The 26,699-nt window shown below is 44.2% G+C and overlaps 1 protein-coding gene across 1 annotated transcript; it reads left to right on the top strand.

The window, feature by feature from the left end:
• Positions 1–910: 910 nt before the first annotated feature.
• On the top strand, positions 911–23,590 carry usp54a (ubiquitin specific peptidase 54a; the record flags this gene model as incomplete). Its single annotated transcript, XM_079168423.1, has 21 exons — positions 911–1,102; positions 8,396–8,488; positions 8,585–8,719; positions 8,854–8,967; positions 9,246–9,328; positions 9,618–9,720; positions 9,871–10,017; positions 10,124–10,273; positions 11,881–12,049; positions 12,328–12,519; positions 12,811–12,945; positions 13,908–14,622; positions 14,841–14,950; positions 15,353–15,520; positions 16,591–16,710; positions 17,531–17,726; positions 18,152–19,071; positions 19,345–19,439; positions 20,516–20,632; positions 22,051–22,330; positions 22,983–23,590. 21 exons carry the CDS (start codon positions 911–913, stop codon positions 23,588–23,590), a joined length of 4,842 nt encoding a protein of 1,613 aa, XP_079024549.1.
• Positions 23,591–26,699: the final 3,109 nt, after the last annotated feature.

The following is a 26,699-nucleotide window of genomic DNA, read 5'->3' as shown; positions in this document are numbered from 1 at the left end:
GATCAATGACCATGATCATCTTCTGTCATTGTTTGATCGATAGGATGGTGAAAAATGTATCAAATTGATTTATATGCGGTGTTATAGAGCTCTTAAAATATTTATATATATATATATATATATATATATATATATATATATATATATATTAGGTAAATACTGCAGAAACTGATTGTGTGAAATAAACTGCATCAGCAAAAACCATCCCTGAGCCGTGATGACGGACTAACAGTCTGAATGTTGTTTTCTCTCTTCTGCAGAGCCGTCCTGAGCCTCTGACCTGTGACCCCTGCAGTTAGTTTTTGGCTACTGTGAAGATGATGATGATGATGATGATGAAGAGGAGGATGATACGAGGTCACGGCTCAGCTGCACATATTGCCGTGTGAAAGGAGCGCAAAGGTTGTCGCACCTTTAACACTCGTACACGGAGAAGGCTGAGTCCTTGAAAGTGTAAAGAAGAAGAAGAAGAAGAGCGTAGGAAGTTCACACACAAAAGCTTTGGAGTTTCTGGACCTGAAACCTGAGATACAGAACTGGATATCCTTGGAAGTTTTTCAATATTTTTGTGCAGTTTTTTTGGAATAAAAAAATGCAGACGGTAGAGATTAGTTCAAGTTAAAGAACATTACACTGTTCAACTAAATCTTTTACTGAGGACTTTATTTGCATTCTTCTTTTTGGGAGCAGAATTACTTCTCTTTTTTTGCGGTTTACTGTTTCCTTCTTCTTGCTCTTGTCCATTCTGTTGTTGGGAGTCTTCATCATATTTAGAATTTCATCCTCCCGTCCGCCGGAGGAAATGTCTCTGTCTCCCTCGACACGAGAACAGAAGACGGGAAGCTGACTCCTGCTAGGAGCGAGGCCGAGAGACGAAGAAGGAGAGCGAAAAGAGGAGAGGGCGGGAAAAATGTCGTGGAAGAGGAACTACTTTGCGTCAGGTGGAGGCGGCGGCGGAGGTGGAAGCGGCGCTGGCGGCAGCAATGGTGGTGTGGGGATGCAGGGGATGTTGACGCCTCGCACCATGACGTCCATCGCTCCCAGCAAAGGGCTGAGCAACGAGCCGGGACAGAACAGCTGCTTCCTGAACAGCGCCCTGCAGGTACACTCACACTTTCTGTCATTTCTTTCTCTTTTGACTTCCTTCCGTCACGCACATTCACTCTGACCGGTTGACCCCGTGTTGGGTGAACACATGTACTGACCACTGACAGGAAGTTCAGTGTACCTGTTGTAGAGCATACATGCCGACTTTCCCTCTCAGGTCCAGGCGGAAAACAGTGTTTGAAGACATGCGATATTAATCGATTTGAATACATTATGGCCGCAATTTAAGATAGTTTTCATTATTGATTAATCTGCCGGTGTCTTCCAGATTAATTGATACATATTTTGGTCTGTAACACAGTTTCCTCTGAGCCCCAGGTGATGTCTTCACTTGTTTTCTTCTGTCCAAAACCCAAAGATTCAGTTTAGAGCTGAAACGATCAACAGAAAATGAATCTGCAACTATTTCAATACTTCATTTAAACTGTTGCTCTAAGACATTACCTAAGACTGGAAACTGTGACAGACAATTTCACTATTTTTGGACATATATGAGACAAAATTCTAACGAATTAATTGAAAAAATAGCATGCAGATTAAATGTTGTATTTGCGTAGAACCGTCTCGGTACAGGGTTACGATCCGGTGCACAGAGGATACAGAGTATGTAGGTTAGTGCACGTAATGCTGAACTACAGTTCACAGGTGCGAGTTCCTTCTTGAAACGTTTAGCTGTACGCTGTTAGCAACATGTGCTGAAGTTAGCACAACAAGCGGATTGGCGTCCTAGTCGGTCACGCTATGGTGAGAGCAAATAAGTCCGGCCTGCAGGTTCCTGTTCAGGGACAACAGCGTTGGAGAGAGAGAGTTGTGTAAAACACACGGACGGTGTGTCGGCGTTACACCACAGTTGTTATGGATGTCAATGGAAATACATCAGTTTCATAGCATAAGAGATGCTTTTCAGTTTTTATAGCCTATTGTGACTTGTTTCCTTTTGGGAAAGTATTAGTTCAGTGTAATACAGAAGTGTTTGAAATGTTGCTTGAAATATGATAATAGCCTGAATAGTTTACCTAAGTTGACAGCAGGCAAAATACTCCATCAGTCCCCAGCAAGAGGAGTTTGTCTGTCTTTAACTACTGTCTGTTCAGAATACATGAACAAACGGATTGTTATGCGTTTGTTTCACAGAGCTGCTAACACTGTAGACTCTCGATGACGGCAGTATCTGTGTAAAGGGGCTTCTATGTGCGTCAGTATTGCTCTGCAATACTTTGATCCAAAGTAGATGCTGACAGAAAGCTTCACCGCAGTGCCTTTGAGCCAGTCAATCAGGCAACGCTGTGGCTGGTAAACAGCAGTCAGACAGATGACTGCACCATCCACATAACAACCAGTTTGATAATCTCCTCCATGCTTATGTGAGCCTGTAATGAGCCGCCTCCAGGAGCCTGTAACACCTCCCAGAATGCACATTACACTTATTTATGACTCAGCTTTCTAAATAGGAGGTTGAGGAGGAGGTGTGTTGTGTGCCTCGGCAATTAGAGCTGAGACGGTGTGAGAGCAGTAATTATTGGTTTGCAAACGGAGGCTGACTCATTAACCCTGCAGGGTGGGGCTGCTGCTGAAATGACAGACTCGGATGAAGAGGAAACACTCATTACATCGTTTAACTGAAGCTCAGTGTGAGCTCAGCAGCAATAGTCAGAGGTCAGAGGTCACCGCACACAGTGTCATCTGTCAACAGTAGAAACCCTTAATCTGTATAAAGTTGTAATCCTTAAATAGGAACTGAATTTCCACCTCGGTGATATTTTCAGGTGTTGGGGAGTACTACTGCACATGTTTTAAAAGTAGTATAAAGCGTTGTGAAGTCAGACAAATGTCCTGTTGCATTGTGGGTTATGTAGGCGCCAGGTGTGGAATGTGTGGAATGTAAAAGGACATCTCTGGTCCTGCTGCATCGATTTTGATCTTTTTTTATGTGCCTCATGAGTTTGACAGAATGTTAAAGAAGAAATTGTTTCCTGTGACTGTTTCACAATAAAGGCGTCCCTGTGTTTCAGTTGAATGTGAAGCAGCAGCACCAGCAGGACGTGTTTTGTTAGCATGAGCAGGAACTTAATCCAGCTCTGCTTCGGCTGCAGGAGAGTAAACAGGGCTGCTGGTATCCATCAGATCACATTACTAACACTTGCACTGGATTACAAGCTGCATTGTTTTCTGTCAATCCTTCGTGGTTTAACTACACAAAAAAAACGTGAGAGAGGTAATTAAAGTACATTTTGCTAAAAAAAAAAGTCAGACCACACAATGGTGCACTCTAATGTTTCAGCTACACACATGCCTGACAAACTTCTCATTAACAGATTAATGCATGAACATAAATTACATGTATGCTCTAAAATAACTTAATACTTGTTTTAAGTAAATGCCACAAATATAGTGAAGAAGTCACAGTAAATCCCCTCATTTGAGAAGCAGGAACGAGCATATGTTTTGGTGTTTGTTTTAGGCATTTAAAAAAAAAAAAAAAAGTCAATTGATTTTAAAAACAGTTGCTGATCATCTTTCTGTTGATTGATCTGCAGACATTTTGACTTGTCATATGAGGAACAGCACAGGTAGAATGGATAACAATAACAATGGCTCAGTTCCATAAGTATTCCAGTGAGCATGCTCACACAATACCAAAGCCTCCCCTTCATGGAATGCAACTAGGTAGGAAATATAACCTGCATCCTACAAAATATCAGTCTCCACCTGGTTTTTATAGGACTAGTGCAGTGCCTCGAAACGGGCTGATTGCTTGGCTTCTGACTTTGCTTTCTGAACCGCTCATCCAAACAGCTTCTCATCACCCGGCCCTCCCTTAGGTCCCGAGCAATGCACGCGCCAAATGTGATCGGATGAACGCCTGTCGATAGTTGATGATAATTATATGTTTATATATATATATATATATATATATATATATATATATATATATATATATATATATATATATATATATATATATATGTGTAGATCTCTCGTCTTTCGGTATCTGTTCCCTGAAGCGTGTGACGGAGAGAGCGAGCTGTACCCAGCATGCAGTGCTGCGATGTAACAGTTGATAGGGGTCCCCTTCCGTACACAAGGCACTACTAATAAATAAGTCCCGTAGATCTCAAGAGCTCGTACTCAACACTGCACTTCCTTTGGTCCTAAGTAATACACCTGCCGAGTGTGACGATGATCGGAAGAACAGTTGTCGACAAAATCAAACAACAGACAAACAAACTCCTTCCATGTTAGTTAGATTCTTTGGCCTTTATAATATGAACACAGTAAATCTGAAAGGTAACCCCCCCCCCCCTACCCGAGACCAGTGTACCGTGAACTCTTACACTTTCTCGTGACTTCTCTGCACCGACCACCTTCTCCACTCTCTGACCCCCTCCTGCTCCTCCAACAGCCCTTTAGCTCTCCGTCCGTCCGTCTTGTCACCGTTGCCTAACGTCAAAACAAAGTGATCAAAAGGATTGTGAGGCTGCGAGCAGCTGAGCTGACGGAAGTGGAGGCGGCGTGGCGGACCGGGGGTGCGGGGGGGGGGGGGGTCATCAGAAGGCTTAGCAGCTCCGACATGTGACGAAGACAAAGCGAAGAGGAAGAACATCGTGGTAACAAGCAGCTGAGGCCTTTAGTTCCGCTGTTCACACATCTTCATCCTCTCATCCTCCCTGCTGCTCAGGACATCCAGCGCTCCGATTGACTTTATTTAATGAGACAGTAATTCAATTAATAAAATATTAATTTAATACAGATGGGACGCCACTTGATATTTATCATAATCTATCCAAACCACTTTTTAGATTGATTTAATTCCTTTTCGGCAGCGGTTGTTTTGAGGTCATTGGTATGAAAACCAACTTTTAATTTAATAATATGTACATCACTGTAATCATCTGTAATGATGCTATTCTTTCCTCCCATAATAACTATTTCAATCAAGATGAAAAACAGTAGAATACCCTCACCAAAACAAACCCTTAATATATTGTAAAGAGGCCTTCCTACGACCCAAAAGCATGAAAGACCATTCAAAAGTATCGAGTCTGACTGTACTCAATCCAGCTTTTGTGGCAGGAGATTCATCATTGTTCAACTGTAGTGTAGCAATATAATCCATCTCAGTCGATGTTGAGAAACCTTATTTAGTCCTTTTTTGAGTGTGTTTAAGAGTCACTAGAACGCACCTCCTTCAGATATTTAAAGAATTCATTGGAATCCACGGTGCAGCCTCCCCCGTTCCTCGGTGGTTTACCCTCTCGACAGACACTCCCACCCACCTCACAGCTTACTGCTCCACCCGTCCTCCCGCTGTCTCATCCCTGCTGCACCAGATGGCTTCGAGTCACAAGTCTTGTATGTTTTTGACATTAATAAGGTTCCCGTTCTGGTGTCAAATGTCTGCGTCACCATGCAGTGATTGCATGTAAGTTGAATAGCCAACACTTGAATAATTACAGTAACACTTTGACTGTGATGAATTTTTCTCTGCAGGTTGATTTTCAAATAAAAAGAACTGAAACAAGAGCTGCAGTGATTTAGTTGATCTCAGATGTGATGACTGGATGCTTTTATTTGTCACATTAAAGTGAATATCTGACTGTTGGTGTGACAACATTTGAAGAGCTCACCTTGGGCTGTGGGAATTTTTCACTATTTTCTGACATTTTGTAGATGAAATGATTAAATAATGAAAGCATACAGGATTTGTCTTGTACATCTCTGTGCTGAAGGTTCATTACCTGGCTGACCTGCTGAGCGCTGCTGCTTCGTCCTGCAGGAGTAAAGTAACATATTGGACCTGGCGGGGGGGCGGGAAGGAGAAAACAAACGCACCCAAAGTGCTGACACCACAGTGTGTTTCACTGAGGACTCCTGTCCAAAGATGAACCAGATTCACACCTCAGGGCTTCTAGTCCTACACACCTTCTGTCATTTTTCGAAGAAGTTGAGATATATATCTATATATATATATATATATAGATATATATCTATATATATATATATATCTCCTGAAGCGAGAGAAAAGATTGATCGATTATAAATATAGTTCTGTCGATGGACTGATCGATGAATCAACTGATTACAGCTCTAGTCCAGTTTTCTGTCCCTCCGTACATTCATGACTTGTAGTCATACAGCTCTTTATAACACACATTCACTTTGACTGTGTCGCCAAAAAAAATGCCTCAAACTGAGGCAAAGTTCTGTTTCATAAGAATTGTTCATCACTCCAAGGATTCAAACCGTACCCGTACCGTGACCTTCATACCGCTGCGGCTCTTTTTAAAATCCTTCTCATTAATAAAGTGATGAAAAAATTCCTCCGTGTCTGAATTCCTGCCGCTCAGCAGGAGAGTATAGTCTCCCAAAGTCTCTGGACACGAAAAATATATATTCTTCTGAGCTGAAGTGTAAATGTTGTGGGTTGAGCAGATTGGTACAGAATATATGCACAGACTGAATGAAACACTTTCACATTAAAATGTTAAATAAAATAGTTTTCATCTGCGGTTGGAACTGAGTTTCTGTGCTGATGGTTTCTGATCCTGTTATGAAACCTCTGGCTGCCTTCACAACCCGCCGTCACAGCTGGTTAAAATCCGTGTGTGTGTGTGTGTGTGTGTGTGTGTGTGTGTGTGTGTCATGGTTTAGGAGACTCCATGTGATCTCAGTGCATGCAGACTGAACTGCAGCTCTGTTCCATAAAGGTTCTGTCTGAAACTGATCCAGAACTTGAATTTACACAGCTTACCGTTACCTTTTGGGAAGATGGTTTGTGGCGTCTATGGTCTCGTTCACGCGTAGTCACAACCTTTCCTTTTCTCTCTTTCTGTTTATCTGAACATATTTCTGTCCTTGTGCTGCTGCAACACCACAGTAGTAACAATGATAATAGTAATGATGATAATTGTTTGGATGTGATAGCAGGCTGTCAGACCTCTAAACTAAAGGTGTGGTTGTTGTGTTGTGTTGCAGGAGGCTGTTCAGTCCTCTCAGACTAACACTAACTGCTGCAGCTCGATGGATGAGATAAGATTTTAGCAAGTTTATCAATTTTCCTGCCTTTTTTTCTTAATCATTCGTTTATTGCGGAAAACTTTTTGCAATCAATGTGGATTCAAATAGCTTGTTCTGTGCGTCTGTTGGTTCAAAACGCAGATATTTAGTTTACTATCATACATCACAAAAAAAGCACCAAATACTCACATTTATTTAACCGTACTTTTGTACGTGGCCTGTAGCCGAGTTAATTCGCTTATTCACATTTCTTTTCTCTTTTTTTTGCTACATTTCAAAAGTTTGCTTAAAATGTGCTTGACAATTGAATGAAAACATGGCTTTTGTGACATTTGTTCTGTCTGACACGTGACACATCATGTTCTGTCTTTTTTACCCTGTTTATCGTCTTGATTCACACACACACACACACTCAACATTACTCTCATTTTAACACACTCCATCTCTCTCACAAACACACACACACACACTCTTCGTCACGCAGGAGGCCAGATGGTTTCCTGAAGCAGATGGAGAGAGTGATGAACACAGTTTGACACACACACACACACACACACTCTTTCATGTCTCTACTTGTGTTTTTCACTAAGTCTCTTTCGCTCTCTCACACACACATTTCAGCTTGTCCTCGGGTCACTTGAATAAAAAAGCTCTCTGATTGGCCGGCTGTGGTCTCGACAGCGGTGGCAGTGTGTCTGTGCTGACAGGTGATTGGCTGGTATCCCGCGTCACATTGAGCCTTTTAGTGGAGGCAGAGCGGCCGCTGCAGCACTGAGACACATCGATTTTTCAAGCAGTCTATTCCGAATTTATAAGGATAAACTTAAACTCAGATTGGAGAGAATCCAGTTTTCTCCTTGTAGTCTACATCATTTGCTCTTCTGGCTCCAAATTTTACCGCAGAGTTGTGGACAGAAAGGGTTTTTGAGAATCCTTCGAACTCTTAAACCAAGATTATTTCAAACTTTAAAGTCTTTATTTCCTGCTCTTTGTCTGCCGAGATTTTGGGATCAGATCTTGGCAGGTATTTGTTGAAGGAAGATTGCTTTGACTCTGTTTTTTTGGGGGGGGGGTACAGTACACCAGTGAGGGAGATTTTTAAGGAAGGGTTGTCAGTTTTATTATTTTAATGTTTTTATTAAATCCTGAGTGGAATTTCCGATCCTTCCTCCTCCTTATTTCTTTCATCTGTTGCACCCTGTATGGTGACCTGACCAGTGTGTGTGTTTGTGTCGTTTACTGATGTCATCCCTCCGTCTCTGTCTCTCAGGTTCTGTGGCACCTCGACATCTTCAGGCGTAGTTTTCGTCAGCTTACGACTCATAAGTGTATGGAGGACTCGTGCATTTTCTGCGCTCTGAAGGTGAGAATCTCTCTTACCGATATATCTGAAGCTGATCCCGGACCAGCTCCCCTGTTTCTAACACTCTCCGTGTGTCTGTATCCCCTCGTTCTTCAGAGTATCTTCGCTCAGTTTCAGTACAGCAGTGAGAGAGTTTTACCGTCGGACGCTCTTCGCAGCGCGCTCGCCAAAACCTTCCAGGACGAGCAGAGGTTTCAGCTCGGCATCATGGACGACGCTGCAGAGTGCTTTGTAAGACTACAGACACTTTGTGCTTCTTCACTCATCACTGTAAAATAGTTAGTAGTGGGAGGTATTTAAAGGACAATGTAACTGTCTTTGTTGTAAACGGTTGAGGATCATTTCTGTTCTTTGTGTTTCTGCAGGAAAACATCCTGATGAGGATCCACTTCCACATTGCAGATGAGACCAAAGAAGACATCTGCACAGCCAGACACTGCATCCCCCACCAGAAGTTTGCCATGACGCTCTACGAACAGGTGAGACTGAGACGAGGTCTGGTTGTGAACAGTGTTCACCAGTCGAGTTCTCCTCCGCCGGAACAAATGACAGCAAAACTAAGTTTATTGAAGTTTGTTTCTCAAAGTTTTCAGGTCAATAAATGTCTTAAAAATGAAATAAATATCTTCAAAATATATCATACTATCTGTTGAGGTATATTGTCAATATCATATCAAACTCTTGTTGTCAAAATGTCTAAATTACAGTGCCAGATGTGTGATGTTTACCTGTGTGTGTGTGTGTGTGTGTGTGTCAGTGTGTGTGCAGCAGCTGTGGAGCGTCCTCAGACCCTCTCCCCTTCATCCAGATGGTCCACTACATCTCCACCACCTCTCTGTGGTAAGTCTTAGTGTGGGACTCTATGTTTAGCTCCTGTCTCAGCAGGGGTAAATTGCCCCCGCACACACACTCATGTCGCTAGGTTACACTTCAGGGTCACCTAGGCAACCGACTAATCGCTCTCTTCATCATGGCACACACACACACAGGTGATTTTAGTTATAAGGCTAATTATGTTTTTGTGTGTGATTTGAATGTGATGGTAAATGTAACAATAATGACAAAGACAACACCATGAAAGTCATAAACTAGAGCTATGAAGGTAATATCTCCTCCTCGTCCTCCTCAGCAACCAGGCAGTGAAGATGTTGGAGACGAGGGAGAAAGCGACTCCCGGCATGTTCGGGGAGCTGCTGCGAAACGCCAGCATGGGAGACCTGCGCAGCTGTCCCGTGAGACATTTTCATAACAAATGATTACTAATCAAATGGTTACAGCTTCTCAGATGTAAAGATTTGCACCGTTTCACATCAATATAAATGTTGGACTTGTTTTCTCCTCCTCCTCCTCCTCCTCCTCCTCCTCTTCCTCCTCTTCTTCAGAGTCAGTGTGGTCAGCAGCTCAGGATAGCTCGTGTCCTCCTCAACAGTCCCGAGATCATCACCATCGGTCTGGTTTGGGACTCCGAGCAGTCGGACCTCGCCGAGGACGTCATTCACACCCTGGGAACCTGCCTGCGTCTCGGGGATGTATGAAGTCTTTAAACAAACACATTGATGTACATCACTGAGTCATCAGCATACGGTGTTAGAAAATCAAGCTGCTTCGTTGAACTCTTCTTCTCTTTGCTCTCAGTTGTTTTACAGGGTGACGGAGGAGAAGGCTCGTCAGTCCGAGCTCTACCTGGTCGGCATGGTGTGTTACTACGGGAAACATTACTCCACCTTCTTTTTCCAGACAAAGATCCGGCGATGGATGTACTTCGATGATGCACACGTCAAGGAGGTATATTCAGACATGCATGGTGACATGAGGAGGTGTTGGTGGTAGGTAGGGCACAATGATAAAGATAATTAGTCAATCAAATATTTATCAAAATATATCGAAATAAACCAGTACCACTATACGTCAAACGATACCTGCAATCAATCCTTTTTGTGCCAAGATCTAGAAAAAACAGAACTACTTCATTTCTTTTTTTTTAAAGGTAGAGTTGGTAATCTTAAACAAATATGTGCTTTATTTGTTAAAATTCTCATTAAATTCACAAGTTATCCAGCAGAATATGAAGGAACTGAAATGAGCTCCACCACTGGGGGGTATTTATTGAGGGTCATTGCAGGTATAGAAGCACACATGAGTGAGTATGTGTCGGCCGTTTCAGGAAAGGAAATGACCTCATGTTGTAGTCGGTGATCTCTCTCTCTCTCTCTCTCTCTGTTCATTCTCACACCTCTCTCTGACCTCTGTTCTTTACCTTCTCCTCTTTTACTTTTACTTTACTCTTTTCTATTATTGCTGTACTCAAATAACATTGATGGAATCATGAGATATCACATTCCCCCACTCCCTCGATGTCCCTCCCTCTCTCTCTCCCTCTCTCGCTCTCTCTCTCTCTGCTGGTTTGCGAAAACAAGGATATCCCTCTATTGTTGATGTGTCCAGCTGGACACGACCGAGGGTGTGGTCAACGCACATGCACACACACCACAGCAGACGCTTTTGCTCACACATCTCTTTCTTTCACTTGTACAAACGCACACATTTTTTCACACTCTCTGAGCGGTACGTGGTTTACAGACAGGTCGGAGTTTTGGGATTTCGGGACGTCCTGTTAGATCTGAGCAGATCATGGAGGTGAACGAGGACCTTTTTTTTGGTGGTGCTGGGAAAATGGAGTAAAAGCTGAAATAACAAGCAGGAGGATTTGTTTCACAAACAAAACATACAGACAGAAAGCAGGAAGAGGACGTTTTCTTTTCCAACAGCCTGATGAAACCGCCTCCAAAATTTCCGCTGCCGTCACTGTTTTAGCTGCCGAGCAGTGTTTTCGAGGTGAACAGGACGTCTTTACTGCGGCTGGTAAATTCATTCCCAACAATGGTTTGATGTGGAAAAGCCTTATATATATATATATATATATATATATATATATATATATATATATATATATATATATATATATATATATATATATATATAAAGGATAATACTATTTCTAAACATGTGGTCAGTAGGGCTTAGCATTGTTTGTCTCTACCTAAGTTAAAATACCTTCTTTCTTTTGGTACTTCAAGTCCCTAATTAAATCTAATTAGGTTCAACCTTTAACTAAATAAAAAAAATGTAAAAGTAAAAAAAATACCTAAAACTCAAAGATTCAATTGAGATCTGAATTCACTTTTTTGGTGTCTGTGAAGGCACAATTTGTCTTTTTAGTGATACTTGATGTTGACAACTTTTAACATCAACCTGAAAATGAACTGAGCAGCAGAAGATATGAAATGCTGATTAAACATTCGAGGTGTGAGGGTACGCAGAGGTCCCGGTTTCAGCTTGTACCGTGTCCTCTAGGATTCATTGTCCGCTGTGTTTTTGTCGCTCCCCTTCAGATTGGTCCCAAGTGGAAGGACGTGGTTTCTCGCTGCATCAAGGGCCACTACCAGCCTCTGCTGCTGCTGTACGCTGACCCGCGGGGAACGCCGGTGTCGGTCCAGGACCTGCCCTCCCGCTTCGACCTCCACCACCTCAACAAGGCCTGTTACGACAGCGAGGACTCGGGTAACTACAACACAGCTAGGAGTCGTAGTAGTAGCACGACAGCAAACATTCAGGTAACTAAACCGGAAACGGTAGTACTTGTTGTTGTAGTAGTAATAGTACTATGACAGACAAGACTGAGGTAACTAAAAGAAAGCTAACCTTTAGAGAAGTAGTTGTAGCAGTAGTTGTAGCAACGTTGATGTTCAGGCGTGTCTGATATGATGTATATTTGTGTGTGCGTGTATATGAGCACATCACATTTACTAATCCCATCCCCCTCCACCCCGCTCGGCCAGGCCGCGAGCAGTCAATCTCCAGCGACACTCGCACCGATTCGTCGACGGAGAGCTACTCGTACCGACAGCCCTCCCACTCGCACCATGAGTCCCTGGCCAGTCACTACTCTTCTGACTCCCAGGGAACCGTTATCTGCACCGAGCGCCCAGACGGACCCCTGCACACCTCGCGCTGCAGCCTGGATACCGTAGGTGGGTAGCAGGAGAAACCGTTGTCTGGGGGGGGGGGGGAAGTATAGGAGGCTAGAAATGAGATGGTAGTGAGGTAAAGTAATGCCTCCAGTGGATAGATCGGATTGAGGGATGGATGTCTGGATGGATGTGGACAATCTTTGGAAGGCAAAGAATACAGTTTGTTTGTTTTTATTTTCCTGTACGACCTTGCCGTGCAGTCATTCACGCTCTGCCATTCGTCTTTACTTTGTGTCGCATGATGTGGTGACCATGCTGTAAACATCTGTCACCATGCTTCTTGTTGCTAAGGCCACGTGACGGACAGTGAGCAGCACCAGTCTCTGAGGAAGGGAGGCGGGGCCGGGGATAGGAGGCGGAGCTCTAGCCGCCACCGGCGATCTAAACTCGACAACGAAGCCCCGTCGGCTGGTTACCACAGTGAGGGTAGGCAGGGGTGTGTGTGCTAATCAGGGGCCGGGGCACAGGGGCCGATCACCGGGCAGAGAGGAAACTACTGGGCAGACTATTAAACATGTTGAATGAAATTCAACCAACACTGGATTTTTTTAATGTCGATTTTTGAGAGTTTAAGAAGCCTGAAAACGATATATCTGCTTGTATTTAAGGATCCCTTCAATTTGGTTATTTTAGGAGCCGTGTTCAATATATATAGCGTGCGTCACATTTGAGAGCTGAAAAATAAACTTTTATATATAATACATAAGTTATACCAATACATTGCAAAATATTAGGAAATGGAAAGTAGGATTCAAATATATAAAAATGTGTCCTATTTAACTTCTAATACATTTGTCAGGCTTGAATGTTGACTAACTAAAGTAGGTGAGCTGGCAGTTTGCCAGCTTATAACATGAACTGGTTCGATCCTATGAAGATACATTGCCTTATTTTATTTTGTTAATTTCTTGTGGCCAACATTAGCTGTGAGGAAACTGAGCTTTTAGGGAAGCTGCAATAAAATGTTGAGATATTCCGTTATGCTAACATTCGGTCGTTAAATGCTTCTTTGAGGGAAAAGAAGATATGAAATACAGTTTTGTGACCACAGGAGGAGAACTTGTGTTGCTGTCATCGTTTTTTATTATTAAATCATTTGTTCTCTCTTCCTTCATTCATTTCTGCAGTCACTCTAACGTAATCTTACTTTTCAACTTGTCTCTATATATTTTGTTTTTTTTACCTTTCTTTCATTCTCACTTGCCTACTTTGTTCCAATTTCTTCCTCCTTTTCTCCTCTTTCTGTCCTCCTTGCTTCTCTTCCTCTCTTATCCTCATTTTCTTCCTCTTCTCACTCTGCTCCTCTGTCTGTTCCTCTTTTCTCCCCTCTTATCTCCCTGCTGTTACTCTCTTAACCCCCTCTCATCTTTCCTCTTTCCTCCCTCCAGGAGAGACGTTAAAGGAGCAACAGGTTCCTCGTCACCTCCCCAAACCCTCCTCCTCCTTCTCATCCTCAACTAGTCGCCTCAGAGACTTCAAAGAGACCATGAGCAACATCATCCACAGCCGACCCCTCTCCTCCTCGTCCTCCTCGTCTTTACCGGCTGCCGTCCTCGCCTCTGAAATCCACTCCTCCACCGACAACCACCACTATCCTGCCACCATTTCCTCCCCCTGCCCTTCCTCCAGCACACCCCATGACTGGGAGGCCGACAGCACCAGCAGCGACTCCAAGTCCAACTGCTCGGGTGGAGCGGGTTCAGGGAGATACCGGCCAGCGTGGAGGCCCCGCAGGGAGGCACTCAACATCGACAGCATCTTCAATCGCGAGAGGCGAAGGCAGGCAGGATACAGCCCGCTCGGAGCCTCGCTGACCGACGACAGTGGGGCTCCGGCCTCAGAGGGAGCAGATGCCTCCTTCCCGGCCCAGGAGGACGCGAGGTCTGTCAGGCCAGGCTCCTCCTGGACTCTTCCCACCACCTCCAGCAGCCACAGAGGAGGTGAAGATAGACCTGCAAGTGGAAGGGGAAGTGCAGGACGTGCAGAGCTGCCTCCTCCTCCTCCCCCTCCTCCCAGGCTGATCCAGAGGATGGAGAGCGGATATGAGAGCAGCGAGAGGAACAGCAGCAGCCCAGTCAGCCTGGACCTGAACTTGGCCGACAGGTGAGCTCACAGACGGTTCTGGTCCAGAGCAGTTTGTCCACTGATGAAGGCCCTGTGATTTAAGTCATATATTAACTGTATTTTTCTACTAAATGCAGCTCTAGTTGTTTCTGTAGGTCCCAGTGTCACTTACACTGGTTTTCAAAATATTCAAGACATATTACTGGATGTCACTGTGCTAAAGCACTACTCTCTCTCTGTCTCTCTCTCGTCTTCAGGGACTGTGTTGGGAAGAAGCCTTCCTCAGGACCAGCATGGAGGAACATCAGGTCAAAGAGCAGTGGAGCTTTGCTGCAGGAGCTCAGCTCTTCCAGCAGGGGGAGCCTCGGTACGAGTCCGACACACAGTGTTTCCATTGACTCTCTATGCAATCGCACCACTTTGTGTTCTGCAGACCTGCAAACTTGTTAAGAATTATTGCATCTGCTTGAAATGAACTGTACACATCTGGACTTTTATATTTTAAAAAAATTAATTTTTAAATTAATTTAGGGAAAGGAAGCCAGAGACATTGTTCCATCTGAGGACGTTTCACTTAAACTGACACTAATTTCCATCTTGCTGTTGGTCAGAGAGACTAATCATCTTGTCAACCATTCAAACTGGAATCAGCTGACAAATATTGAATCTGGCTGATCTGAATGTCTCATGTGGGGACGCTATAGGCCGTTTTGTTGCCATAGTTCCCAGTGATGACTGTGTGTGTGTTTGTGTGTGTGTGTGTGTTAAGCAGCGCCCCCGGTTGGCCGCAGCGAGCTGGACGAGCTGCAGGAGGAGGTGCAGAGGAGAGCGAGGGAGGAGGAGCAGCACCGCCTGCAGGAGAAGGAGAAGGAGGCGGCGCTCGGCTTCAACCCCCGACCCAGCAAGTACTTGGACCTGGACCAGCTGCAGATCCAGGGTACAGACACAGACACACACACACACACACACTTGTAATGCTTTCAATTACCATGTATTAACAATGCATCATGGGAAATCTGGACTCAACTTTCTCTAGAAGAGGGAATTTCAGTACATCAGTAAGTCAACAGAGGTTTAGTCCACCACTGATCCAACTGTCAGTCATCTGGTGTGTGCGTGCGCTTGTGTGTGTCGTGTTGTACAACAGGAATGTTCCTCATTGAGCAACTGAAAGGGCCCGACTGAGCCGCCGCACAAAAGACAGAATGACCCACGCAGTAATAATGCCTGTTTGTGTGTGTGTGTGTGTGTGTGTGTGTGTGTGTGTGCGCGCAAACACCCAGGCTGCTCTCCACTTTATACTTGTATTATGTTGTTTGTTGTTTTTGAGATTTTTCAGTTGATTGTGAGCCGACTGCGAGTATTAATTGCCTTTCTTTGACGTACATTTCTGTCAATCAACACAGTCCCTCAACATCTCTCAAACAAATACAAATAAACAATGAATGAAGTCTTAACGGATGTGATGCTCTGTCGTTCATTAACCGTCTTCTGCTGATGTCAGTCTGAGAGCAGATTGTCAGAATTATTAGACCTCATGCAAGAACATTCTTCGTCTTCTTGGCTTAACTTTCTCTGGCTTGTACAAGTGTGCCGTTGCTATTGTTAGACTATATATATACATTTAGAATTATATAATTCAAATTGAAGAGACAAACAGGATAATTTCAACATAATTATGAAGTGTAATTTATAAACATGGTGTTTTCAATCTCAAAATTTCTACAAAGTAAGAAATTATAATCCAGTAGTGAAAGGCTTAGATGCACATGGCTCCTACAACAGGTCTGGACCAGAAGAGAAGAGGAAATTCAAAATAGGAGAAAATTGGGGAATAAGGAGAGTTTTGGACAAACTACTTCAGAACAATCTGTTCCTACCAGTGGTTCTTGCATGAGGCCCGTTGTTCCAATTAGAACATGTAAAGGTGCATTATGACACTAAGCTGTACATTGACACTTTCACTGAGCTGCAAAATCATTAAGTGTGCATGTGTTCGTCCTGCAGGTAAAGGTGATGGCTTTGAGAGATGCGTGTCGGAGGCGGAGCTTCTGCTGGACCAGTCAGTGCGTCTGGAGCAGGCAGGCGAGGTTGCTTCCGTGCTGTCGGCTGTCAACGAAGCCGTCTGTAAGCTCCTCCCACTCCCCCCTTGCCACACACACAGACACATTCAGTACCTCAGACCAAATAAACACTGTGAATGAGGTCACCCCCTGCCCACCAACCCTCCGCTTTGTTGCTAATGTCAACCAGAGCAGCACAGTGGCCTGCTGATGACATCAGCCAATGAGATTCCAATGTATTTGTGTCTCACTGAGGATTGTTCTCACACACACACACACACACACACACACAGCCCTGCTGGTGTTTTTTCTGCAGCACGACACACAAAAACCTGACAGCTGGTTAAAACAACAAAAACAGATGAAGAAATGCAAAACTGTGCTGAGACATTAACAGACAGATTAAAAAGCATCAAATATTAGAATTCTAAGGGATGAAAACAAGTCGAGAAGCAGTTCGGTGAGTCGAGCTTTAGTAAATCTTGAAATCATCTCTCCTCTAAATAAAAGCCCGTCAGATCCACGACTTCACTTTACCAAGTTAATCTCTGGGAACACCAAGACATGTGTTTGAGTTCATTTTGTTAATTTAACATTCTGTGTGAATATAATTTCACCATTTCATCATTGAGAACCAAACCTGAGTTATTGATCTTTCTCATGCCCACCACACACACACACACACACACACACAGTCACATTGTCATCATGTCTGATATTTGATTTTCTGTCAGGTGTATATTTGCTTTTTAAGATTTTTGCATGAAATCATCATAACAAGTTATTTTCGACATCTTTCTTTTGTTTCCTTATTTATTCTTTCCTCTCTTTTTTTTCTTTTTTTTCTGTTTTGTATTTTCTGTTGACATGTTACCCGGCTGCAGCCAAACTGCAGCTGGTGGCAGCTGAGGGCGGAGCTAGTAGTCACAGCCGGCTGCAGCGCTGCATGAGGAGAGCCCGCAGCCTGCAGCAACGCATGCAACTGCAGCAGCAGCAGCAGGACTCAGAGGCAATCAGACAACAACCGCAGCAGCAGCAGCAGGAGGAGGAGGAGGGGCAGCAGCTGCAGGAACAGCCCAGGTACCACCTGTAGTCTGCTCAGCCAATCAGGAGTAGCGTTAGCACTCGGCGTGTAAAATATAAAATTCATTCTCTGTTTTACAAACTGGTAAAGGTGGCAGGAGCCTGGTATGTTAGGCCGCATTATTTACAGCTGAAGAAGAAGAAGAACATACCCCTGAGAGTCAGCGAGAGCAGTTGTGACTGTAATGAACACTGCAGCCTGCAGGGGGCACTAGCAAGAAATAGAGTTGTTGTGGAGAGAACTAGCTCATGTGAGTGTGAGCCATGGAGAGAGATTGTCGACACTCTTCAGGAAACAACCTCAGAAACACACACTGACACACAACGAGCCCAAGCTCTCGGATGACACCATCTGTTCCAAACATACTGCAGGCCAACACTTCCTCACCCGCCTCTCTCTCTCTCTCTCTCTCTCTCTGCAGTGAAAAGCCTCTCTCGCTCCAAATACTTTTGACAGAGAGACATGGCGTCCAGTCAGCTGCCAGTCAGGACCAACAGGCCCCGCCTCTCTCTCCCTGCCTTGTTAAGCCCCTCCCTCCCAAAACAAACTCAGTGTCTGACACCGCCTCCAGCGCCGGGGCCCCTACAGGTTTACCCAGAGACAACAGCAGGACCGGAGGCCCCTGCTTTCTCTTTGGGAAACCCCTCACCAACACCAGGTCCCTCCCTGCCCTGTGCGTGGACACCTGGGAGCAGAGCCCCCTGGGAGACTTGGCTCCACCCCCTCCATCTGAGGAGGCGGAGCATCCTGCCCAGTGGACCAGAACGCCCCCTGTCTCCATCCCAACACAGGCCCCGCCCCCACCCAGGCTATATTCCCAAACCCCTTCACCTGTTGACACCAATGACAGGTGTCATCTGATGATGGAGGAGGCGCCTAATTCCACCCGACATCCACAGACCACGCCCCCTACCGCTAGCCCCAGGGTTGCCCCACTGCCATCCTCCTACCCAGTCAGGAACTGGTCCTGCTTACACCCGGACCCACGTGATGTTGTCGATTCTCCCGTTGACCCCCCAATCAGCTCCCCTCTTTACTCAACCCCAGACTCCCCTTCCAATGCCCTCCCTCCGCCGGCTGTGAGCTGGCCCGGCCCGCCCCCCTCCCCGCCCCCCAGTCAGGACTACAGAGCAGCCCTGCCTGTGGAGCGCTGGGCGGAAAACGTCAACAGATACTACGGCTCCCAGAATGCAACAGGAGGAGGAGGGGGAGTGGCGGTGCCTGGTGAGGACCTCTCGGAGCTCTCGGAGCTGGACTCTCTGTACCAGGCGAGTCTGCTGGCTCCCAGCATGCACCGGGGCAGTCGTGGAGTCAGTCCTCAACCAACCAACAACAAACCAGGTAGTTACTGCAGAAATACGTTCAGGCATCCAAACCCCCAACAACAGGAGAACTCAGTTAATATTTTATATATTATGTTTTAAAGTAATATCTCAAGTCAAACTAGGTGTTCCTAATCGATGCTAAGCTATCATCAACAAACTGTGCCTGTGAGATCTGCAGCTACACACTAAAGAAAATAGTAATTCAGTAGTTGTGTTGCACTGCTGCAACACAACTTCTACTGTTAGTGCTGCATTCACTGTAGATAATAACGTGTGTGTGTGCGTGTAGGTGTGAGGAGAATGCTGTCAGGATCTGGACGGTCCAAAACACCAACAGCTGAGCTCGAGAGATACGCCTACAGAACACCTGTCACAACTCACAAGGTACAACTGACTGAGAGTGTGTGTGTGTGTGTGTGTGTGTGTGTGTGTGTGTGTGTGTGTGTGTTAATTAATGTCTTAACATGCCTCTGTGGTCTCGTTAGGGATTTGTGACTTAAGTCTAATTACATTTTAGGTCTTGCGTTTTTGTTTTGTTTTTTTTAACGATTCTTTCAAAGAACAAAGATAAACAAAAAGGGATACAAAACACACACTTTAGAAGTTTACCAGACGTCGTAGCCCGCTGCTGATCTGTGCTCCAGGCTACATCAGCTTCTACCATAGACTGCATATAAAAAGTGGACGGAGTCACAGTGATGTCACCTATTGGTTTGCGGACTGCGGTTTGATTCCACAAGTTCGTCATTATTGCTATCACCATCTTGTTTTTTTGTTGTTGTTTTTGCAACTAACATGAGAGGGTGGAGCCAAGTACAAGCGAACACTAAATAAGACATTTTTAAGGCAAACGTAAAGGTTGCTATTAACTTTCACAAATTGAAGTTATACTTTCAAGATGAAAATGCTGAAAACACCGGCGTGGTAGTGACCTGTCCATCAGAAGGTAGCCACACCCTGAAGCATACCCTGCTTTATGGCCTATTTTACTCTGAGACTTGAAACTAGCGACTGAGACGATAAACTCGGGTAGAATGTAAACTGAGGTAAATAAGTGAGGAGTAGAGTCATTGTTTTCATAGACTTCCATAAAACCTGACTTCTTTTTGCAGTTAGAGGAGTCTCCCCCTGTTGGCCATTAGAAAGCAAGTTTAAGGCACTTATGCATTGGCTTCACTTTTCAAACCTAAAGGTTAACGCCTGGCTGAAACGCACCGCAATGTCCAATTGAACTCTGGATAGTTGAGTTGCATCGTCGATAATGTAGGAGGAAGGTTCTGACGAGGAAGAAGAATGAATGGGGTTTCATTTTGTCTGTATTTATTTTGTGCTTTTTGGTTGTAATTGTCTTGTTTATGGATGAATAAATCGAACACTTGATACCAGGAGGAAGATAATGATCTTGATAAGGTGAAGTTTGTAAAAATGTTATTCCCCGCCGCCCGCTTACCTCTGTGCAGTTGCCGTCAGGTGAAGACGAGAGCTACAGCGCAGCTAACCTGCGACGCATCGCCCGCAGCCTAAGTGGAAGCGGCATCGGGTCACGACCCCAAAACCTCAGCCCCTCCGACAGTTGTGTAAGTTACACACACACACACATACACACACACAGTCGACTGGTTTTCATTTAACATCCTGCTGCAGTGTTTGTACGATATAACTGCAGCCTGGTTCACTTTCTGAGCAGCAAAAAGCATGTTAGACACTTAAAAAGGGCCACCTATATACATTTGTAAATAATAAAATAAATATCAATCCGCCTGTCTGCTGCTGGAGTCCTGTACATGCTCATAAATGCCTCTACAGCAGTAAAACGTGAACATATAAAACTCTGTACAGCAGCAGCCTCTGCTCCGCTACAGAGCCTCTTTCTCTCAGACTGCCTCTTCTCGGTTGCCGCTGGCGTTCTGCCATCTTGTATTCAGCCCTCAGGAATCGCCTCGGGCCAGCGCATTAAAGATTGATCACTGATTTAGTTTTCCATTAAGCTTTTAACCTTGGCACTCGCTGCGAGGCGAAGCCGGCCAGATCTGAACCGACAACTGAGGTTTGACTCCAGATATCCAACTGTCTGTGGGAGGAATCCTGATGTTTCACTTCAGCCGGAGGATTTTATTCCTCAGTGTTGGAGGGTCGATTGTATCTGTTAAAGGCCCACTGCAACAGTGAACTCACACGGGGGGGGGGGGAGTATTAAACTAAAAACAAGGTGAACTCTGACTTGCAGTCAGTGAGCCTCATAAATGATTTAACCGCTGACATGAAGACAAATCGGCTCTGTTTCTTGAATGCAGTTCTGAACAGTTGAACGGAGTTGAAGCCCTCACTTATCACCATTTACTGCTGATGCCTCACAAATTGGCCCGTCAGTTACCCGTCAGACCCGCTTTATAGTGAGTTTCAGCTCATTGTTCATCTGGTCGACCCACATCTTCCCGGTTCTGGTTCACTCTCACCGCTCTCACAGCGCTGTGTTCTGAGAATTAAACAATAAAAAGCCAAAACAAAGGGGACAAATCAGTTATTGCAGGTTTGAAGTAAAAGAACTCCTCCTCACCTTTTTTCCATTTCTCATAAAAGAAACTTGCATCTTCGAGATACAAGGTTTTCACAGGTGTCTGGATTTTATTTTGTCATTTTTCACAGTTTTTCCCATCATGTTAACTTGTTTACATTTTTTATTTCTCTCCTCTATTTTTTGTTGATTCCCCACCATCTTGTTCTTTACTTCTCTCCATCCTTCTGACATCTGCTTTCACTTCTCATTCTATGTATTTCTTTTCCTCTTTTGTTTTATCGTCCTCCTTCTCGTCATCATCTTTATACCCTTTTATTTCTTACCTCATTTCCTTCCTCTTTTTTTCCCATGTTTTTACTCCTCCTCCGTCTTTCTCCATCACATCTCCTCCTTATTATTCCTTTTCCCATTCTTTATTCTTCCTCCATCATCTTTTTCTTTTATCATCTCTTTTTTCCCCTCCTCTTCACCCTGAAGGAGCCCCCCGTGCTCAGGCAGCCCCCTGTGCTCAGGCCCTCCCTCAGACACTCTTCCTCTTCCTCCTCCCTCCCCCGTCGCCCAAGCGCCTCCTCCCTGCACGTCCCGTCCTCCCCCCCCTCCTTCACTACAGACCCCTCCTACCACCACCACCACCACCTCCTCCAACACCACCAACCCCGACACCACGGCCCCCCAGTTCCTGCACCTCCTCCACAGCACCCTCCCATGCAGACATCACGGCCCCCGAACTCGGGCCTCTCCTCCTGGGGACACTCAGGTAACATACTGGCCCTTCACCTCCACCTCCACTCTCCACCAGCACCACCCAAACCACAACAACCACCAAATAATAGTTGTTTAAACGTTTCAAATTCCACAAGCATTAAAACATCGATTCACTTATTTCTTTATTCTTTTTTGATGTCATGATGTGGGGATTTATAAAAAATAAATTATTTAATGTAACTTTATTTACTTAGTGACCGCAACACATTTCATTACCTCTGTATATGCTGGGAATTTGGGGATTTTACCACCTCATAAAATAGAATAAATAAATACTTTAATATTTATGCAGGCGTTGTGGAGAAGTTGTTGGGAAGATAAAGTTCTATCTTATCTTAAGATGTCTTCTGAATCATTTCTCATAAAATACCCTGGAAATAATGAATTCATCTGCTCCTGTTCAAATACGGTTCTGTAACTCTTATTTAGAGTTCAGTGAGTTGAGCTTAGAAGCAGTTCCATGTCCTTGAAGGTAGAGCTCCATTTAAATAGAGCTGGCTGTAAACATATGGGAACTCTAAATAACAAAAAATGTTCTGGCTGAGGATGGACCGTGTCACTGTCAACGTTTTGTTAACAAAACAGATTTTCTGCATTGTGTTTTAATTGCATTTCCTCCTCTTCCTCCTCCTCCTCCTCCTCAGGAGCTGGACCGAGCCTCCAGCAGCAGTTTCTGGTTGTGTCTGACAGGCACCCGACTGTCTCAGGTCAAAGCCTCCACAGCGTCGCGTTGAGTTACGGCACTTTGCCCCGGGCTCCTCGCCGAGCGCCTCCTCCCTCCTCCTCCTCCACCGCCTCCCTCCCCAGACCCAGAGCCGGCTCCGGTCCTGCCCCCCAGCCGCCAGGTCCACAGAGTCTCTACGCCACCCTTTCCCACCCTCGCCGTTCTGCCAACACCGCCACTAACGGTCACTACCGGCAGCCATCGCTGCCCGGTAATGTCAACGGAGCCACCCGTTACGCTCCACACCACCTCAGGGGCCCGGGGGAGGCCCCCGCCCAGCCGCTCCGCCTGGACGTGCCACCTGAGACCGACTGGCGTCGTGACGCCGACTACAGGACTGTCAGCTCCACCTGGGACCCCCGCGCCGCCCGCCACCACCAGCCCCTCCTGCGGACCAACTCTCAGCCTCCCCGGCCCCGCAGGGACCTCCAGCTCTGCTCCCTCTGCCAGCAACTTCCTGCTGAGCCGCCACGGCCCTACTGTCAGTCCTGTGGCGCGTATGTGGCTCGATTCCGCCAGGTCAGCTGATCCGGCCTGAGGCTCACGTCCGGCCCCCCCCCCCCCCCCCCCCCAGAGTCCTGTTCCAAATGTCTTGTATCCATCAAGATGAAGATTGTTTGTTTTTTTTGTATTTAAAATGTGCCAATATTTCTTTAAATCCAATGCTGCCCATAATCCTGTCATCACCTTGGTGGATATCTCACTTTGGAATAAAACTCTTGGTTCTCGTGTCTGCAGCATCCCCCCCCCCCCCCCCGAGAAGCAACTACTTCACACCAATTCAACCGTTATCCTCCATGTTTTGTTCCCGGCCCGTCTCGCCCGGTCCTACCTAGTCTCGACGCCCACCACAAGGCCACAAAATCAAACATGAATCACACATTTCCTGTTTCCAATCTATGAATGTCTGCTGGATTTAAGCACATATTCGATTTGTAATCCAGAGAAAGCAGCGTGATGCATACCAGGACCACGAGAAGAAGGCTGACGGATGATGATGATGATGATGAAGGACAGAACTGGAAGAACAGCAGTGTGATCATGAAGACATTGCTGCTAACATACTGTCTGTTAAAGCTGATAACGGTTTGATGAAAATATGAGTAAAAACTTGCATCAATAACCAGTTAGAGTTGTTAGTCTTCATCTGCTGGGTGTCAGATTGATGATACACATGAGCAGCATGTTTATTTAATGGTAAGAAAAGAAACCTGAGAGCAGTTGAGTTTTTTAGTTGAAGAAGTAATGGTTTAATAATCCAAAACTATTTTGATAATTGATTAACCATTTAAGTTATTTTCCAAAACAAAATACCAAAACGACTCGTCATTCCAGGTTCTACAATGTGAGAGTTTGCTGCTTCTTTTGGTTTTACATGATAATAAATTAAATATCTTTTATTTTGTCCAACCGGCCGTCCGGAACACATTTATTTAGTCATGAAGTACTTTTAATACTTATTAACTCATAATTGAGTGACTCTGAAATCTGCACTACACACTCTTCAAGTTATCAGCTGTAGATCACATTTCAGTTTCTATTTCAAATGTGCCAAAACATTTATTTTGAAAGGTTATAAGCATGTTGCAGATGTGGCATTACTCTTTTTTAACTGATTACATTTCTTTGCATTCATCACAATTTTTACAATTCAGAAAATCGTGATAAATACTTCAGAACAAATAGTTCCCAACATTCACTTTGACGAAGCAAAGTGTTGAATGTTTGTCGATTTCAGTTTATGCAGAGCTGCAACTTATGAAACACTTTCGTTATTGATTTAATTATTTTCCCAATTAATCGGTTCATTTGTTTAGTCTATAAAACCACAGAGGACGGAGAAAACTATCAGATATTCACATCGGTGGAGCTGGAACGAGGGGACTTTTTTGTTATAAAAATTACAAAAAAAACGATGACGTGATTATCAAATTGCTGCCGCTTAATTTTTCTGATTGATGTCGTGAAATTGTAGATAACCGGCTCATCATCTGAGCTTCAGTGACTCTGACACCTGGTGGGAGAATAATGGTTTGAGATAGTTCAGTTGAAGATCGACGTGTCTTGTTTTTGTGATATTCTGATCTTCAATGCAGCCGAACAGACGTTTAGTTTTAAATGAAGGACATCGAGGCACTAAAGGAAGTTGAAAAGCTGCTTCTTTTCTGCCGCTTGTGTCTCAGAATATAAATCTACTTATTACTCTATTTATTTTTGTAGGCTTGTCAGACTGAGTTGTGCATAGATGAAACTATTCTACCTGAATATACTCTATTACTATAGTCTAATTTTCTAAAGGTAGTTAGTCGCCTTGTTTGGGATGTGGAGCCTTCTTATACTGTACACAAGGCTGTTAGTGATTAATAACTAAAGCTTTTATTTTGACAGCTAATATTTAGCATGATGTTTTATTATAGCCTTGAGAGACTTTGGTGTACATTTACTGTCACAACAAATATATGCAGATCTTTCTTAGCGCAGCAACTCGACTGCATTTAACCCTAATAACTATTTAGTGCACTTCAGAAGTGTTGAAGATAGATTTCTTTGATGTGCTTGTTGCTGGTTTCTGTTGACAGTCTCCCGTTGTTGAGGGAGATGCTCTGCGTTACGTTCATGGGCTCGTTTTTGTACTCTGATGTCTTTAGATCGGTTTGATAGATTCATGAAGGAACACCGTTAAACGAGTTATGCTGTTTTAATAACTTCTGCAGCGCTAATATGTCCTACTGCCAAGAACTCAGAGGCTGCTCCAGCTGAGCGGAAAATACCCAAAAACTAAAGTCAAACATTCACTCTGAATCATTTCACCTGAAGACATTGGTGATTATAGTTTAGAAATAACAAAGAACTAAATAATAACTGATAAGTTAGTCCTGATTTATTGATTCTCCATCGCTGAAGCCACAATGTCGCTCTGAACTCTCCTGTTTTGTGACAGACGGGACGTCTACGTTACACAATATACATTTTATTTGAATTGAATCAGAGTTCGGACCAGTCCTGAGTTCAGAATGATAGTAATGAAGTTATTTTTTCACCATGTCAAAGTTTGACGGGCTGTTTGTTTTTGCTTTGCCAGATTTTATTTTGTTGATTTTTGGTATATTTTTTATGCTTATTTTTCTACATTGTAGACTTAACAGAGATGATACGATGATTAAAATGTTTAAAGGAAAAGTGTCTGATAGATTTGATTTTATTTCAGGAGGAAATCATCAGCTGTTGAAGCTGCTGAGTCACAATGTACACATCAAACACCTGAAACACATAATAAGAATTAGAAAAGGCAATTTTCCAAACACAGCTTAGCAGCAGGTGCCTCAGTGTTTCCTCCACATGTTGAATCAGTGTTTATGGAAGAAGTACTCCGATGTTTTTACTTAAGTCAAAGTAGTTTTACCACAGTGTAGAAATACTCTGATACAAGTAAAATCCAAATCTTACTCACTGATTTTGTTGACCTTTTGACATTTTTCATGACAAACTTTACGACGTACTAATATACTATACGTTATTTTCACATCACTTTTTTTGACATAGTATTCTACGTTTTTGCGACTTCTTTTGTCGTACTACACTATACTATGTTTTTTGACATAATGTTCAATGACTTTACAACTTTTTTTGACATGCT

The sequence above is a fragment of the Pholis gunnellus genome (assembly GCF_910591455.1).
Source record: "Pholis gunnellus genome assembly, chromosome: 11".
Lineage (NCBI taxonomy): Eukaryota > Metazoa > Chordata > Actinopteri > Perciformes > Pholidae > Pholis > Pholis gunnellus.
Note: the sequence above shows the minus strand (reverse complement) of the source record. Positions and strands in the feature narration are given on the sequence as shown.